The 14,480-nt window shown below is 43.1% G+C and overlaps 1 protein-coding gene across 1 annotated transcript in view; it reads right to left on the reverse strand.

Moving 5' to 3' along the window:
* LOC121286091 (cilia- and flagella-associated protein 54-like) overlaps nucleotides 1–14,480 on the reverse strand; it is a 254,632-nt gene that overhangs the window by 55,294 nt on the left and 184,858 nt on the right. Inside the window, exons 28-29 of the mRNA XM_041203086.1 lie at nucleotides 12,627–12,749; nucleotides 10,167–10,304 (exon numbers count right to left, since the gene is read on the reverse strand). Coding sequence (XP_041059020.1) covers nucleotides 10,167–10,304; nucleotides 12,627–12,749 — 261 coding nt within the window. The remainder of the gene's footprint in view (nucleotides 1–10,166; nucleotides 10,305–12,626; nucleotides 12,750–14,480) is intronic.

Here is a 14,480-nt window from a genome sequence, read left to right on the forward strand (position 1 = left end):
AGAGATATGGGAAGAAAAAGCCAGCTAGCTACTATTGTGGAATTACTGAAATCTTCCACACACAGGAGACAGAGGTTTTGGGTCTTGTTCCTTTCAGACTAGGAGTTATATTGCTGCACTGCCCTCACACAAAACCTGGTCACCTGGTCAGGAGCCAATTAAAACGTTGTTGCCAGGCAGTTCCCCATTAAACCAGGACTTCTTTCCAGCACTATCCTGTCTTTCATGGCACACTCTGTTCTAGGACAGCGACATTGTATATATCCCTGACACTGTTTCAATAGTCATGTCTTTCAAACTGCAGCCATTGCAGTCCACTGTCCAACAGAAATAAAAAGATATGTTCTTTACACTACCTAGTATCCTATCATGTACATAATGGTACTAAAGTAGTTTTGAAGTAACTTTCCTGAGTCTAATCTGAGTCACACGTGAGTAAAGAGAAATCTTCCCAGAATAGGTTTGGCCACGAGTCAAATCACAAAACATCTGCAAACTCTCCGATGACCCTCAAAGGGAGCACAGAGGTCAGCAATTATCTGCCTGGACAGGCGTAGCCTTCTATGACACTGTCGCTCCAGGTAATTTCTCCTTTGGTAGCAGACCCTATGCTGAAAGTATTGCCTTCAATGCCTTCCTGCCCCTCATCATTCACACCTGCACCCCTGTTGCCCAGGATTCTGCCTGTGTTCCTACAGATGCTGCTTCTCATTGTTGGTCAATCAAATCTTGGAATAGTTTAATCCCATTTCTTGTTACATCCTTCCTTTCAATTATAATGCCCAGTCTTCTTGAACTTTTCCCTTCTTACAAACAATGCAGAAGGACCTGCCCACCACCCCCCTCAAAATGCCCTCATCAAGTGAAGGGACATTGCAGATATCTTTCCTGGGGCTCTACAATTGGTTGCCTGTGAATAAGGGCCTTCTCGGGGCCTTCCATCTTCAATGGTGTGTCTTGCTGCTGTCCCACCATTCTGACTCACTCCCCACTGTATCACTGCCTCCTCCTCCCTTGTGTGGATCTCGTCCCTTATAAAGAAAATTACAAACTGGCCCTTAATGAACTGACAAGTTAGTTAAGAGCCTTAACTGGCCATTTATCCATTTTGGGTGGGTTACCACTTACCACTCTCTTCGGAGCCTTTTAAACTTTGGGTGTGTTGGTTTTGTATTGAGAAACTGTCATGGCAACCTGAGGGATAGGTCTAAGTGCTTCAGTCCAAAATCCCGCCCTCCTGAGGCTTAACCTAGTGGAAGCACTTTTATCTTAGTCAAGATGTCAGGAGTTCAAGCTCTGAAGACTTAAGCAACTGGGTTGACACTTCAATACATTACTGAGGAGGGTGATACCTTTCAGATGAGATGTTAAATCAAGGCTCTGACTTCCCTCTGAGGTGCACGTAATAGATCCCATGGCACAATTTGAAGGAAAACAGGACAGTTCTCATTGCTGTTTGTTGGACCTTCCTGTGTTCAAATTGGTGTTGTGCTTCCCTACATTACACTAGTGATATCATTTCAAAAATACTTCACTGGTGATGAAGAGCCCTACGAAAGGCTTAAGGCCATAGAGAAAGCTATATAAATGCAAGGTTTTTCTTTAAGTAAAAGCAAGAATGGAATAGAATATTGGTGTGGCTCCAAGCTATACTAAGTCAGATAAGAAACAAGGGATACGGGAAGGACAATGCATGGATGGTTTTACTTATTTCAAAGAATGACGTATATCATAAGATATGAGAGTTCTTATCATCTTCTGGTCCCAATTCTTGACATAGTCAGGAGGAAAGGCAAGTTGTAGATAAATTGGCACTGAAAGTCTGGAAGCCTACTCCTTCAAGTTAGCTTGAAACCAACTTGAATGTGTACTGTAGCCAGCAAAAAAAGAATGATCTCACATGTATATGTATACCCAACTTGATTTTGTGAACATTTACTTCATAATGGGCTCATCAACAGTCTATGAAATTCTTATCTGCACCATGGTGGAGTAAAATTCTAAAGCTTCCTACAGATTAACTAAATGATATTCCTTTTCAATGGAAGAAAAGTCACCTCCTAAATCTGTACCCATTTCTAACAGCTCCAGTTTGAATCCCCCAAATTGGGTGTCAGTCCCTCCCACAGCAATAAAACTGTCCAAACTGTTGTAAGAGGTTGGGCATAGTTCAGTAGGTCTTATTAAGATATCCATAGTCTCAACGGTAAGTATTTAACGATTAGAAACTATATACATAGGTACAGTAAAGGTCCAAGCTAGGAACTGATTCCATGCTTGTTCCTACACACACTCTGTACAACATTACACTGATCCCTAGGTGCAGGTCATGTGTTCTCTTACATCACTGTGTGGGCGGTACTATACTCAGTCCCACATTAACCCTTTATTTGTCAGGCCCTTATACTACAGCTCCCCCCAAGTCTTTATCCAATGTATTTACAAATTATCCAAGTTTACATTTACAAGTTATCCCATGTATTGCATCATTACAATGACCTATCTGCCCCTCCCCACACCCCCCCCTCAAGTCTTAAAGTTATCGGTTCAGGCGGTCTGGAGGCCTTATAGCCCTTCCATATCTTGTTCTAGCTACTGTTGTAGGAATAGTGGGCTCTGTTCCTGCAGGTAAACTTTGTTGAATCGGAGGTTCTTCTGGCATCTGGGAGTCTTTTCAGACTCATTTTCTATTCTTTGGCATCAAATTGCACTTTGTTGATTCTCCAGTTGTAGTGATCGATGGCGGTTGGTTTATTCTGCTCTTTACAGAACAGACAAAGCTCTGGTCTCATCTCTATAGCATTTGTTTCTCTTCTTCCTTCATGCAGCTCACCATGAAACATGCCAGGATGGAAGATGGCTCTTTCAGTTGTGAGAGTGTGACTTAGTAGTAAGCTCACCTTTGTGTTTGGCTGCATGGTACACTGTCATCAATGGATGGCTGCTACTGGGTTCCAACATCATTTGTGGCACTGTCATGCTGGCTAGGAATTACAGCTTCTGCTCTGTGTTCTCAGGGTTTCTCTCTCCAACTGGCATCGGAGCTGGAGGTTGAGGGTCTTATCTTTGCTGGTTTCTCTCTTGACTGTCATCTACTCAAGGTGTTGTGAAAACCATCTGAGTGGTTGGCTGGTCTGACCAATGAAGGCCTTCTGGTACCTGTAATGAACGTGGACAAACCTGAACTACAAAGAGAGAAGACAATTCAGAGCTGAAGTCCCAGTCAAGAGAATCTTTCTTGTTGGAGCCCTTAGAAACTTGCAGTTCTGTATAATTTACGACAGTGGTTGTCATGACATCTTCTGCCATTTTGAGGAGATTCAGAGTTACACAGGCATCTCTGCTCAAGGGAAAAAAGGACTGCTTTGGATGATGTGCATTAGCTCAAAGATTTGTTTGCTGTCTTAATGGTTCCGGAATCATGCCTATGACCAAGTCAGACTCCTCTGAGCACATAAAGTGGTGTGTCTGTTGTTCTCAGCCAGAGGTCTCTCAGCCATGGCTCTTTGTCCAATAGGGACTGTAACACTGGCTCCCGTGTCCAATTTAAATTTTATGAGATGGCCGTGAAGCGAGATGTCCACATTCCACAATAAAAATCCAAGATCTTTGACCTCAACCAAGAAGCATGTTTGTGTGTCCTCTTGGTGTGCTGTCTCAACCTTGTGAATCCTCTCGGGATCTTCAGTACATTTTGATGTTTTGGCTTTGCACAGCTTCCCAAAGCGTCTTATTCGGTTACATTGAAAGCATTGGGCTGAAATTGCTGGACATTGATCATGCCTGTGGGGAGTTTTGCTCCACAGCACTGGCATGGTCGCTCTACTGATCAGTTAGGGTATTGCTTCCCTTGACGTGGAGTGTCCCTGTTTCTGTGCAGTTTCACTAACTGGACAGTGGAGTTTACTTTGTACCATCATTTGCTTTCTCCCCTTAATATGGATCCGTGTTGCAAACAGATTTCAGATTGCTTGACAATCTGGACGGCCTTCTCAAGGGTTAGATCTTCCTTCCTTGAAACATGTCTGAGAATGCATCATCGGCCACTCCAACAACTATTCAATCCCTGATTAGCTCAGATTTCAGGTCAGCGTAATCACAGCCTTCAGCCATTCTGTACAGTTCATTATTGAAGGAGTTGACAGGTTCTCCTGGCTGCTGGACATGTTTATTTTAGCCTTTTCAAGGATGTTGCTACTTCTGAGGTTAAAATGAGTGTCAAATCATTTTTAAACTTCATCAAATTTTGCAGCTGGTTCGTTGATTCCTTGTCTAGGTATTATATCACCGGCTATCTGGACCACCAAATGAAGCAGTAAGCTAATTTGTTCAGCTTCTGTCTTTTATCCAGACCTGAAGCAATCATGTAAGTAAGGAACCTCTTTCTTCAAAGTCCCAAATTTTGTGATTGTTCTGGGCCTTATATAAGTCCAAATTGATCTGGAAAGAGTGGATTTCTGATCGATGGTTACAATCTTCAGCTTTAAGAGGTTCCTGAAAATCCAAAATGGCATCGTTGTACACTTCTGCACAAAGGATTTTCCAACGCTTGCCGGTTTCGGCGGGCTTCCACAATAATGGCGTTCACAATCTTAGCATTTAAATTTTTTCAACAACGGCTGCCTAGATCGACTGCTTAGAGTCTTCACCGCTTTAGAGCAATGTTCTCAAGTCGTGGAAACATTGAATCCTGACTTTTGCTGGGTTTTTTAAGTTGCCTACTCAGTCACAATTTATTTTTAATTATTAATTTCTTTTCTTTGTTCAGAGTGAGCTGGTTCACGTTCAAGCGCAACTCAGGAATCAGGTTTCTCGGACTGGGCTTAAAGGGCAATTTCTAACCAGTGCAGTATTTAACTTTTTTCAGGATTTGTATTGTCCAGGTATTTAAAATTCAAAACCCCTGCTAGGTCTGCTGACTCTGTACACTCCGCGTATTGAAGCTGGGCTTCCATGGTATTCAATGGAGTTTTCTGCTGCAGTGGAGAAATTAATTTCTGCCTTCAGATTCCAAGCCTTTCTTTGGAGCTTTTCTCTGACGATTTCCTTCTGTTTCTTGAGCTTTTCTTCAGGTCCAAATGCTTCTTAGATTTTTTCTTTAGTTTTCCAGGATTTCAATTTTCTTCTGCAATCTCTGCGAGGTTTTCAGTTGTTCCATTCACTGCCACTACGTTGAAAGTTGTTGGGATAAGTTGGGTCGGCCTTATTAGGTATTCGTAGTCTTAGGTAGTTCAACAGTAAGTATTTATTAACTACTAGAAACTACTTACATGGGTACAGTAAAGGTGCAATCTTAAAAAAAAGCTGCCTGCCAACACCCAGTCTTGGAAAAGCCAAAATTTCTTCCAGCTAAAAGTGGGGAGACAAAGGCCATCATATTTCCATCTTGGCATCCTTCCATTTGTGAGAGATGATAGGAATGCATCCTCAGAACTTTGGTGAGGTCATGTGCTGCCGTTTTTTTGATGGCTTTGTTTTTATTTGTTCACGGGATGTGCCGTTGCTGGCTAGGCCAGCATTTATTGCCCATTCCTAATTGACCTTGAGAAGCTGGTGGTGAGCAGGCTTCTTAAACTGCTGCAGTCCATGGCATGTAGGTACATCCACAGTGCTTGTTAGGAAGGGAGTTCCGGGGTTTTGACCCAGTCACAGTGAAGGAATGGCGATATATTTCCAAGTTAGGATGGTGAGTGACTTGGAGGGGAATTTCCAGATGGTGGTGTTCCCACGTGTCTGCTGTCCCTGTCCTTCCAGATGGCAATGGTTGTGGATTTGGAAGGTGCTGTCTAAGGAGGCTTGGTGAGTTCCTGCAGTGCATCTTGCAGATGGTACACACTGCTGCCACTGTGCGTCTGTAGTGGGGGCAGTGAATGTTTGTGGAAGGGATGCTAATCAAGTGGGCTGCTTTGTCCTGGACAGTGTCAAGCTTCTTGAATGTGGTTAGAGTTGCACTCATTCAGGCAAGTGGACGGTATCCCAACACACTCCTAACTTGTGCCTTGCAGATGGTGGACAGGCTTTGGGGTGTCAGGAGGTGTGTTACCCGCCGCAGGATTCCTGAGCAAGGGTATTTAGGGATGGGCAATAAATGCTGGCCTAGCCAGCCAGCAATGCCCACATCCCATGAATAAGTAAAAAAAAAAAATTTGCACCACACAATTCTCTGACTTGCTTTTGTAGCCACAATATTTATATGGCTGGTCCAGTTCAGTTTCTGGTCAATGGTAACCCCAGGATGTTGATAGTGGAGGATTCAGTGATAGTAATGCCATCGATTCTGTCTTGGAAATGACGATAGTCATTGCCTGGCACTTGTGTGGTGCAAATTTTTTTTTTACTTATTCATGGGATGTGGGCATTGCTGGCTGGCTAGGCCAGCATTTATTGCCCATCCCTAAATACCTTTGCTCAGAGGGCATTTAACCCACATTGTTGTGGGTTTGGAGTCACATGCAGGCCAAACCAGGTAAGGACAACAGATTTCCTTCCCTAAAGGATATTAGTGAACCAGATGAGTTTTTACAACAATCAACAATGGTTTTGTGGTCATCATTAGACTTTTAATTTCAGATTTTTATTGAATTCAAATTCATCATCTGCCGTGGTGGGATTCAAACCCAGGTCCCCAGAGCTTTACATTGGGTCTCTGGATTAATAGTCCAGCGACAATACCACTACACAATTGCCTCCCCTCACTTGCCACTTGTCAGCCCAAGCCTGGATATTGTCCAGGTCTTGCTGCATTTGCACATGGACAGCTCCAGTCTCTGAGGAGTCATGAATAGTGATGAACATTGTGCAATCATCAGTAAACATCCCCACTTCTGACCTTATGATGGAAGGAATGTCATTAATGAAGCAGCTGAAGATGATTGGGCCGAGGACATTACCCTGAGGAACTCCTGCAGTGAGTGCCTTGAACAAAGATGATTGAACTCCAAAAACCACAACCATGACCTCCTTTGTGCTAAGTATGACTCCAACCAGTGGAGAGTTTTCCCCCTGATTGCCATTGACGCTGATTTTGCTGGGGCCTCTTGATGCCACACTCGGTCAAATGCTGCCTTGATGTCAAAGGCGGTCACTTTGCCTCACTTCCTCTTACCTTGCAGTCAATTTACTTGTTCCCTGACAGTGAATACTCCGCCAAAGGAAGAACTTTGATGATGATGGGCCTGAGTGTTCTTTTGATATTGTCATACATAGCGCAAAAGTTACCATTGTCACTAGCATTTAGTATTTCCTCAGAGATTGATCCAATGCTTGCAAGCCCATCACCAATTCTGCAATGTCACCAGCAACTCCATCCCCGCGCACCTTCCCCACCGACCATACCATTATCTCAGGCTGAAGAAGTTGGTCAAGGGACAAAACCATAGTATCAAGCAGTAGGTAGAGAAACAAGGAAAACATTGTACAGATAAGAAAATGGTGGTGTAGGCTCAGGTGGAAGCTACTGCTTAACCTGCATGGCTTCTCTTTCTGTTTAAGGTGGGATTCAACAATTTTACGATGAGAGACATGGAGGATCCTTGCTTAGCGGCAAGGAAACTATCAAGAGGATCAAATTTCTTCAGCAGCTGTTAAAAGGTTTTGTGCTTTGTTTCCTCTTGTCAGCCTCCACCAGGTAAGTTATAATGTAAAAAATGTAGGTTACACAGTAATAAACACTATCATCATCATCAATAAATGTAGACTAAAGCATTTTGCAACAAGTATTAAAGTTGCAACACCTTTGAATGCCAAAAGCTAAAGATTAAAAGCTTTCATCAATATACTAGGCTGCCTCTTTAAGACAGAAAGCACCTAAAAGACAGCTCAGGAAGTAATACTGACAGTTTTCCATGAGGATGCTTTGCCTCCAATCTCCATCTGCCTCTATTTGAGAAAGCTTGCTTGCATTCCTTTCCATGGTGTTTATGCTGCTATGTCTTCTGTTGCAGTCAGGTATGGTCACTAAAAAAGCCAGAAGAACTTTGGATACAATGCTATTCAAGTGCAAAGGATTAGCACCTATTTTTCCTTTACACTGCACATGCTTTTGGTATACTAGTTGGAAGCACAAAGGAGGAAGATCTATCCATTTGTCATTACTTTTGTGGGTAGAATGTTACGATTAGAAGATTCGTTCTGCTTGGTACTCTCAATGTGATTCAGCTTTACAATCAACCTTGATCAATATCAATTTTGGAGCTAAGACTTTCAAGGAGGACTGTTGAACTGGTAAGGATCATGAATGCCAATGATTTTCTCAATGCTTTAGGCACTTCACCAGAACCAATACTGAATTAACATCAAAGCAGAGATTAATCCACAGGTTCAGTTAACATGTCAAAGCTCCTATAAGGCCTGGAGACATTCATTCTTCCCTTAATCTTATCTTCCTAGTATTGGAGATGATTCAGAACATGGCTCAGCTGGTGCATTGCTGTAAATATCTTCCTGCAAATGATCCTTGTTCATGCTTCAGTTCTCTTCTGACTTAAGGATGAAGACTTCCTTCTGGATTGATTTGGACTCCAAATTCATTCTGTGCTGATAAAAGCTGATTTTTAACCTCTGTTGTTGGAGGACTATCACCCAACAAATGAGCTGTAGCTGTTGGACCTTTCTGCTGAGTTTAAGCATATATATTTAAGAAAATTGTGGAATGACAGGAGACAGCAAAGAGAATCAGTGGCCCAGGCGAGGTTGACTAGAATCAGTTCAATCACAGTAGTACACAGTGGGCTGCTCCTATAATGGAATTGGTGAGAAAACATTTTTAACGTTGATGGCTAAACTACAATTAAAGCTTATGAAACCTAAAAAAAAATTGTCTTTTTGTCACCTTTCCCTCATTCTGCAAGTGCCGATTCATTTTGTCGTAGGGTTCCATAACAATGCCAGTCATCTGAATAACTCACTTGAGGGACCATGCTTAATTTATGAACTTGGGCAATGAGTGTTGGCAAGGACTCAAACAGGACACCCAGATAGGAGCTCAAAACATCTGGGACAGTCTGATCCTTTCCTTAGTCAACACCACTACACCAGCTGCACTTTGAGGAACCATGAATGGGCATAATCAGGAGCAGAACTATAACTGATATTTTTCTGGCTGATATTATGCAACTGAAAAATCTGATGCCATTCATTGAAGAGAAGTCATTAAGATAAGTTCTGGATTGAGACATGGTAAATAGTATAATGGGGTAAGATCACTTAACTTTCTTCACTTTGTACATGGAACTTGAGCAAAAGGGAAAGATGAAATTTCATTGAATTGCATACAAATACAAAAATTTGTGATACCTCTAACATATTTTCATCAAGAAATAATGATTACGCTTCTACCTTTCAAAACTGATATAACCCTAAGCTCCATATTAACTCAGGTGCTCAGCATCAAGGTCCTTAGGTCAGTTTGCTGGAATGGGGCATCTCATGGGGTGCCCCATTAGTTAGGCAATTGCACATTTAGGTTTCAAAAACTTTTGCCAACAAAATTACTAAATGTGTGAGTTGATAATAGTGAGGCAAAGGCAACAGGGAACTGGGACCTGGTAAACAATGGGACAAAAAGTGTATCTCCTTAACCAATAAGATTAAAGGATTGAAGAATAAATGGAAAGAATAGCTGAAAGGTTAGCTGAAGAGAAATAAAGAGAAGGGCAGAAACTTTAGCATAAGTGTGATTAAAAAGATTTGGAAAGAAAAATCAATAAAAAATGAAAAAATATAAAATCGGCATGTTTAAAATTTCCTGAAATGATTCATGACCCAAAGGAATAAGGCTACACACTTATAATTGTTTACTTTCACAGCAAGGGAAGCTGACTGACAGTTGCTAAAAGGGTACTTACGCTGATACTAGACTTAACTTTCTGTGCCAAGTCAAATGAACAATTAATGTGCAAAAGTAGTAATTCCTTAAAAGTCATGGGGGGGGTTTAAAGAAACTATGCCATTTTTGGGATTCACACTTCACATTGTGTTATTTAGAGTCATCTAGTCATTTATTGCACACAAGGAAGTCATTCTTCCAATTCCTCAATAAAAGTTGCTGGCCAAATTGCACATCTGTCATTCACATATCACTTTTTTCAGTAAAATCTGGCCCCTCAATTTTAAAAGACACAAATATGTTTATTCTATTGCTAATGAAAAGGCATTTAGATCCATACCTGCAATGTTTCAGCTTCATCCTCGATTCCGCCAGCCTTTTGTTCTGCAGCAGTTTCCTGAAGTGCAGAATGAAGAATCTCTTTTCCAATAATTACGACTTCTAAAGCAAGATCATACTCTTTCCAGCATCGTAATGTCTATTAATGTAGTACAAAAAACATTTTAAAATTTTTAGTTTCTGGAGTATCAATTCTGTTACCAAACAATTGAACTGGGTAAGGATAATAAACTTACCTCAAAATTTATAAAGTTATATGTAAAGTTAGAAATCCCAATCCAAGAATGAAAGTAGAAAGTTTTAAGGGTTGATAATATATTTAGAAAATCTACTGCAGAAACCTCACATTATTTTGCAATTAAACCATAGGCTAACAGTGCACTACAACATACATAGAACATACACATACTGCAACACCCAATATTATGGGTAAGTGAAGGTGGCAAAGAGGATTTGTGCACTATATTCCTAGCTCCACAATATGGTTTAGAATCTTAAGCTGGAGTTCAGCACCATTTTGGACAGGTGCTACATGGTTGGTGCCCCTGAAGGTGGGTGAAGATAATGGCCCAGATCTTCCAGACAGCGGTGGAGATGTTTCAAATGCTGATTGCCCACTTAACATTTTACGATGGAGCCCTTGCACCCTCCGATGCCGGCTTCAGCAGGAACGTAGGGATGAACAGAGTCTGCAGAACAACTGTCCGATATAATTCCAACGTTGCCTTACCCCCTTTTCTTATCAGGAACTGCAGACACGTCCCCCCTTAAAGTCTGTATTCATTTCATTGGCTTAGACTGTTATAAATGGAGCTGTCTACTCCAACACTGCACAGCCTCCTCTCACTGACAGTGCTAACCCCCCTCACGCCCTGGCAATGCTCAACCCCTCCACACCCCTGACAATGTTCACCCTCCTCTCAGCCTCCAATAATATTCACCCTTCCCCACCCACCAACAATACTCAACTCCCAGGACAATGCGCCCCCTCCGTTCAACCACCGACAATGTTTGCAATCCCCTCAGTGCCTCAGACAATGCTCAACCCCCTGACAACGTTCACCCTCCCCTCCACCTCTGACAATGTTCAGACTCCTCTCACCGCTCCCAAAAATGTTCACCCTCAACAACAATGCTCACCCATCCCTCACTCCCCAACAATGCTCACCCTCCCCTCACTCCACAGACAATGTTCAACGCCACCACCCCCCAACCGCTGAAAATGCTCACCGTCCCCTCACCCCCTGACAATGTTCACCCTCCCCAGCCCCCTGATAATGCTCACCCTCGCCTTACCCCCCACAACAATGCTTACCCACCCCTCACTCCCCCAAACAATGTTCATCCTCTCCTCAACACCCATCCCCAACAATGTTCACTCTACCCCCCCCATCCCCCTGCCGGGTCGGTCAGGAGGGGCATCAGTGGGGGTCGTGTGGTCAGTGGGGGGAGTCTGCCAGCGGGTCAGTCAGGGGGGATCAGGTGGTCTTGGGGGGCTGGTCAAGTGGTAAGTGGGGTGTTGGGGGTGGTTGGTTGGGGAAGGGGGGTGGATCGGGAGGATGGTCGATCGAGGGGATGTTGGTCTGGAGGGATTAGTCAGGTGAGGTCAATTGGTCAGTGGGGCAGTCAACCGGGTGTTGTTGGTTGGGGGGTTCAGTCTGGTGATCAGTAAGGGGTTGAGAGTCAGGTAGTCTGGGGAGGTTCGGTTGGGTCAGTCGAGTTGGTCAGTGGAGCAGGGCTGTGCCAGTCAGGGGGCATTAATTGGGGAGTGGCCAGTCGAGGGGGGTCAATCAGGGGGATGTTGGTCCGGGTGGAGGTCGGATGGTGGGCGGGGGTCGGATGATCAGTGAGGGGGGTCAGTTGGGGGGGGGGTGGTGAGTCAGCCTGCGGGGTGAGTCAGGAAGTTTGCAATTTAAATCATAATTTCGGATGATTCCCAGTGCAGGGCAATTGCCCAAAGGAAGTTTCAACTTCCTTAGCAATTGCCAGGCAATCCTTACCTGGGGTGAGCAGGGACAGGTGTTCCCTAGTGCATCTTTGGGATACCCCACCCCCCCCCAACCCAGGGGAGAAAATTATTATAATGAATAAATTAGGGGGGGACGGTAAGGTGTGCAGATGTAATCAGGAAGTTGAAAAGGGACTTAAGGTTATGTGAATGGGCAAAACTAGGTCACGTGGATTTCATGCGGCAAGTATGAAGTCATCCACTTTGGTCACAAGAAAGATAAATTGCAGCATTTTTAAATGGTGGGAAACTAGGAACTATAGAAAGACAGAGCTTTGGAAGTCCGAGTATACAAATGTCTTGATAGATGCAGAGATCTAATTGATTACCGGAGCTGGCTCAAGGAGCTGAATGGCCTGTTCCTGAACCTATTATTATGGTAAAATAACTTACTGTCCATTACTGCAGTAAAAAGCAGAAGGCAAAAATCGTAGACAAATGTAAATACTATACCTTTGCTAAATAGTAAGTGATGCAAGCTGTCATGTGTTGCAAACTTTCGGTTATTCCAAACTGTTTCCTTTGCCTGTAGGCACCAACAACGTCTTGTAGAATACACAGACATTTTGTGAGAATCTGTCACACAATTATTGAAGATGTAATCATTCTTTTTGCAGTAATACATGGGAAATTTCCTTAAGCCAGTATTATTGTAGATATGTTTTGTAACAGTAAATTAAGAATACTTTGCTGAACATTACTTCACTAAAACTGTTAAGCTGACAATACCAAGAGTACTTCAAGCCTATTACAAGGCTGACATAAATTTTTGGAATATACAAACATGCAACAAAATAGTATGCAATTATTTACAACCAAGAAAAAAAATATATATATACAGAAAATAAAAATAAAAGTGCTTGCTGAGAGAATTAGCAATTCATCAATAATATCTAGAAACCAAAAAACTAGTGAAGAATAGATTCCCAAATGGAAGCGCGTTAATTGTCCATTTAAGGGACTCAATTCACAGGAAGGCAGGGAGGCTGCCTACTAGCTTTCCCATCCGGGACTTAAACAGGGCGGAAACAGGAAGGTGGCAGGGCCTCCTTTGCCACCCTACTACATGATTAAATGCCTCCCTGCCACTCGCCATGGGAAGGGCGTAGGAATTGGCTCTATGGAGGCAAAAGCTAAGCCTTCACAAAATGCTGGTTAGGACTCAGCTGGAGTATTGAGTTCAATCCTAGACACCGAGCTTTAGGAAGGGGTTCAGGGCCTTGGAAAGATTACAGGCGAGATTTATTAGCTCAGTACAAGGGATGGAGGGAGATGGTGTAGACTTGGAGATGATGTTTCCATTTGTGGGATGTTTAAATCTGTGTCACAAGCAATATTCCCTCTCTTGTTGTTTTGCTAGCCCGCATAAAGGTTGCCTGAACCTTTTAAATAGAAGGTGTGTTGTGACTACAACAGGTGCTGGAAGTCCTATACATCTGATTCTGACCGGGGAAAGGCAGAAGTGTGTCACAACATGGCAGAGAATGGGCTCCTGATGCAGGAGGTAGAAAGGAGGAGGGAAGTAATCTATCCACAGGGGACCAAGAGGAACTCCAGTCAAACTCTGGGAAACCAGTACGAAAATAGAGTCACAGCATTCAATGCCAGGTATACCTGGATGCAGTGCCACAAGAAGTTCAATAACCTCACACTAGTGATTAAAGTCAGTGAACGTATCTTTAAATGCCATATCCTACCAACACACAGTGCTCAAAGCACGGCATTCTAATCATCCACCTGCCAACAATCTCCACTAATCATGCCATTCATGGGGGAAGAAAAAAGAACATGGTTGCAATAGGGGATTGCATAGTCAGGGAAATAGATACTGTTCTATGCAGCCATGATCGGGAGTTCTGAAGATTATGTTGCCTGCCTACTAGCAGAATTAAAGACATTGCCTTACAGCTAGAGATGAACTTGGAGTGGAAGGCGGAGGATCCAATTATCACAGAATCATAGAATGGTTACAGCATAGTAGGCTATTCAGCCCACTGTGTTTGTGCTGGCTCTCAGCATTCTCCTGCTTTCTCCCTATATAGCCCTGCACATTCTTCCTTTCCAGATAATAATCAAATTCCTTCGATTGAACCTGCCTCCACCATACTTTCAGACAATGCATTCATCAGTGAATTAACGGAAGGGATCATCAACAGTGCTATCAAGTGGCACTTGCTTAGCAATAACCTGCTCACTGATGCTCAGTTTGGGTTCTGCCAGGGCCACTCAGCTCCTGGCCTCATTACAGCCATGGTTCAAACATGGGCAAAAGAGTTGAACTCCAGAGGTGAGGTGAGAGTGACTGCC

This window comes from Carcharodon carcharias, chromosome 13, assembly GCF_017639515.1.
Source record: "Carcharodon carcharias isolate sCarCar2 chromosome 13, sCarCar2.pri, whole genome shotgun sequence".
In the NCBI taxonomy this organism is placed as follows: Eukaryota; Metazoa; Chordata; class Chondrichthyes; order Lamniformes; family Lamnidae; genus Carcharodon; species Carcharodon carcharias.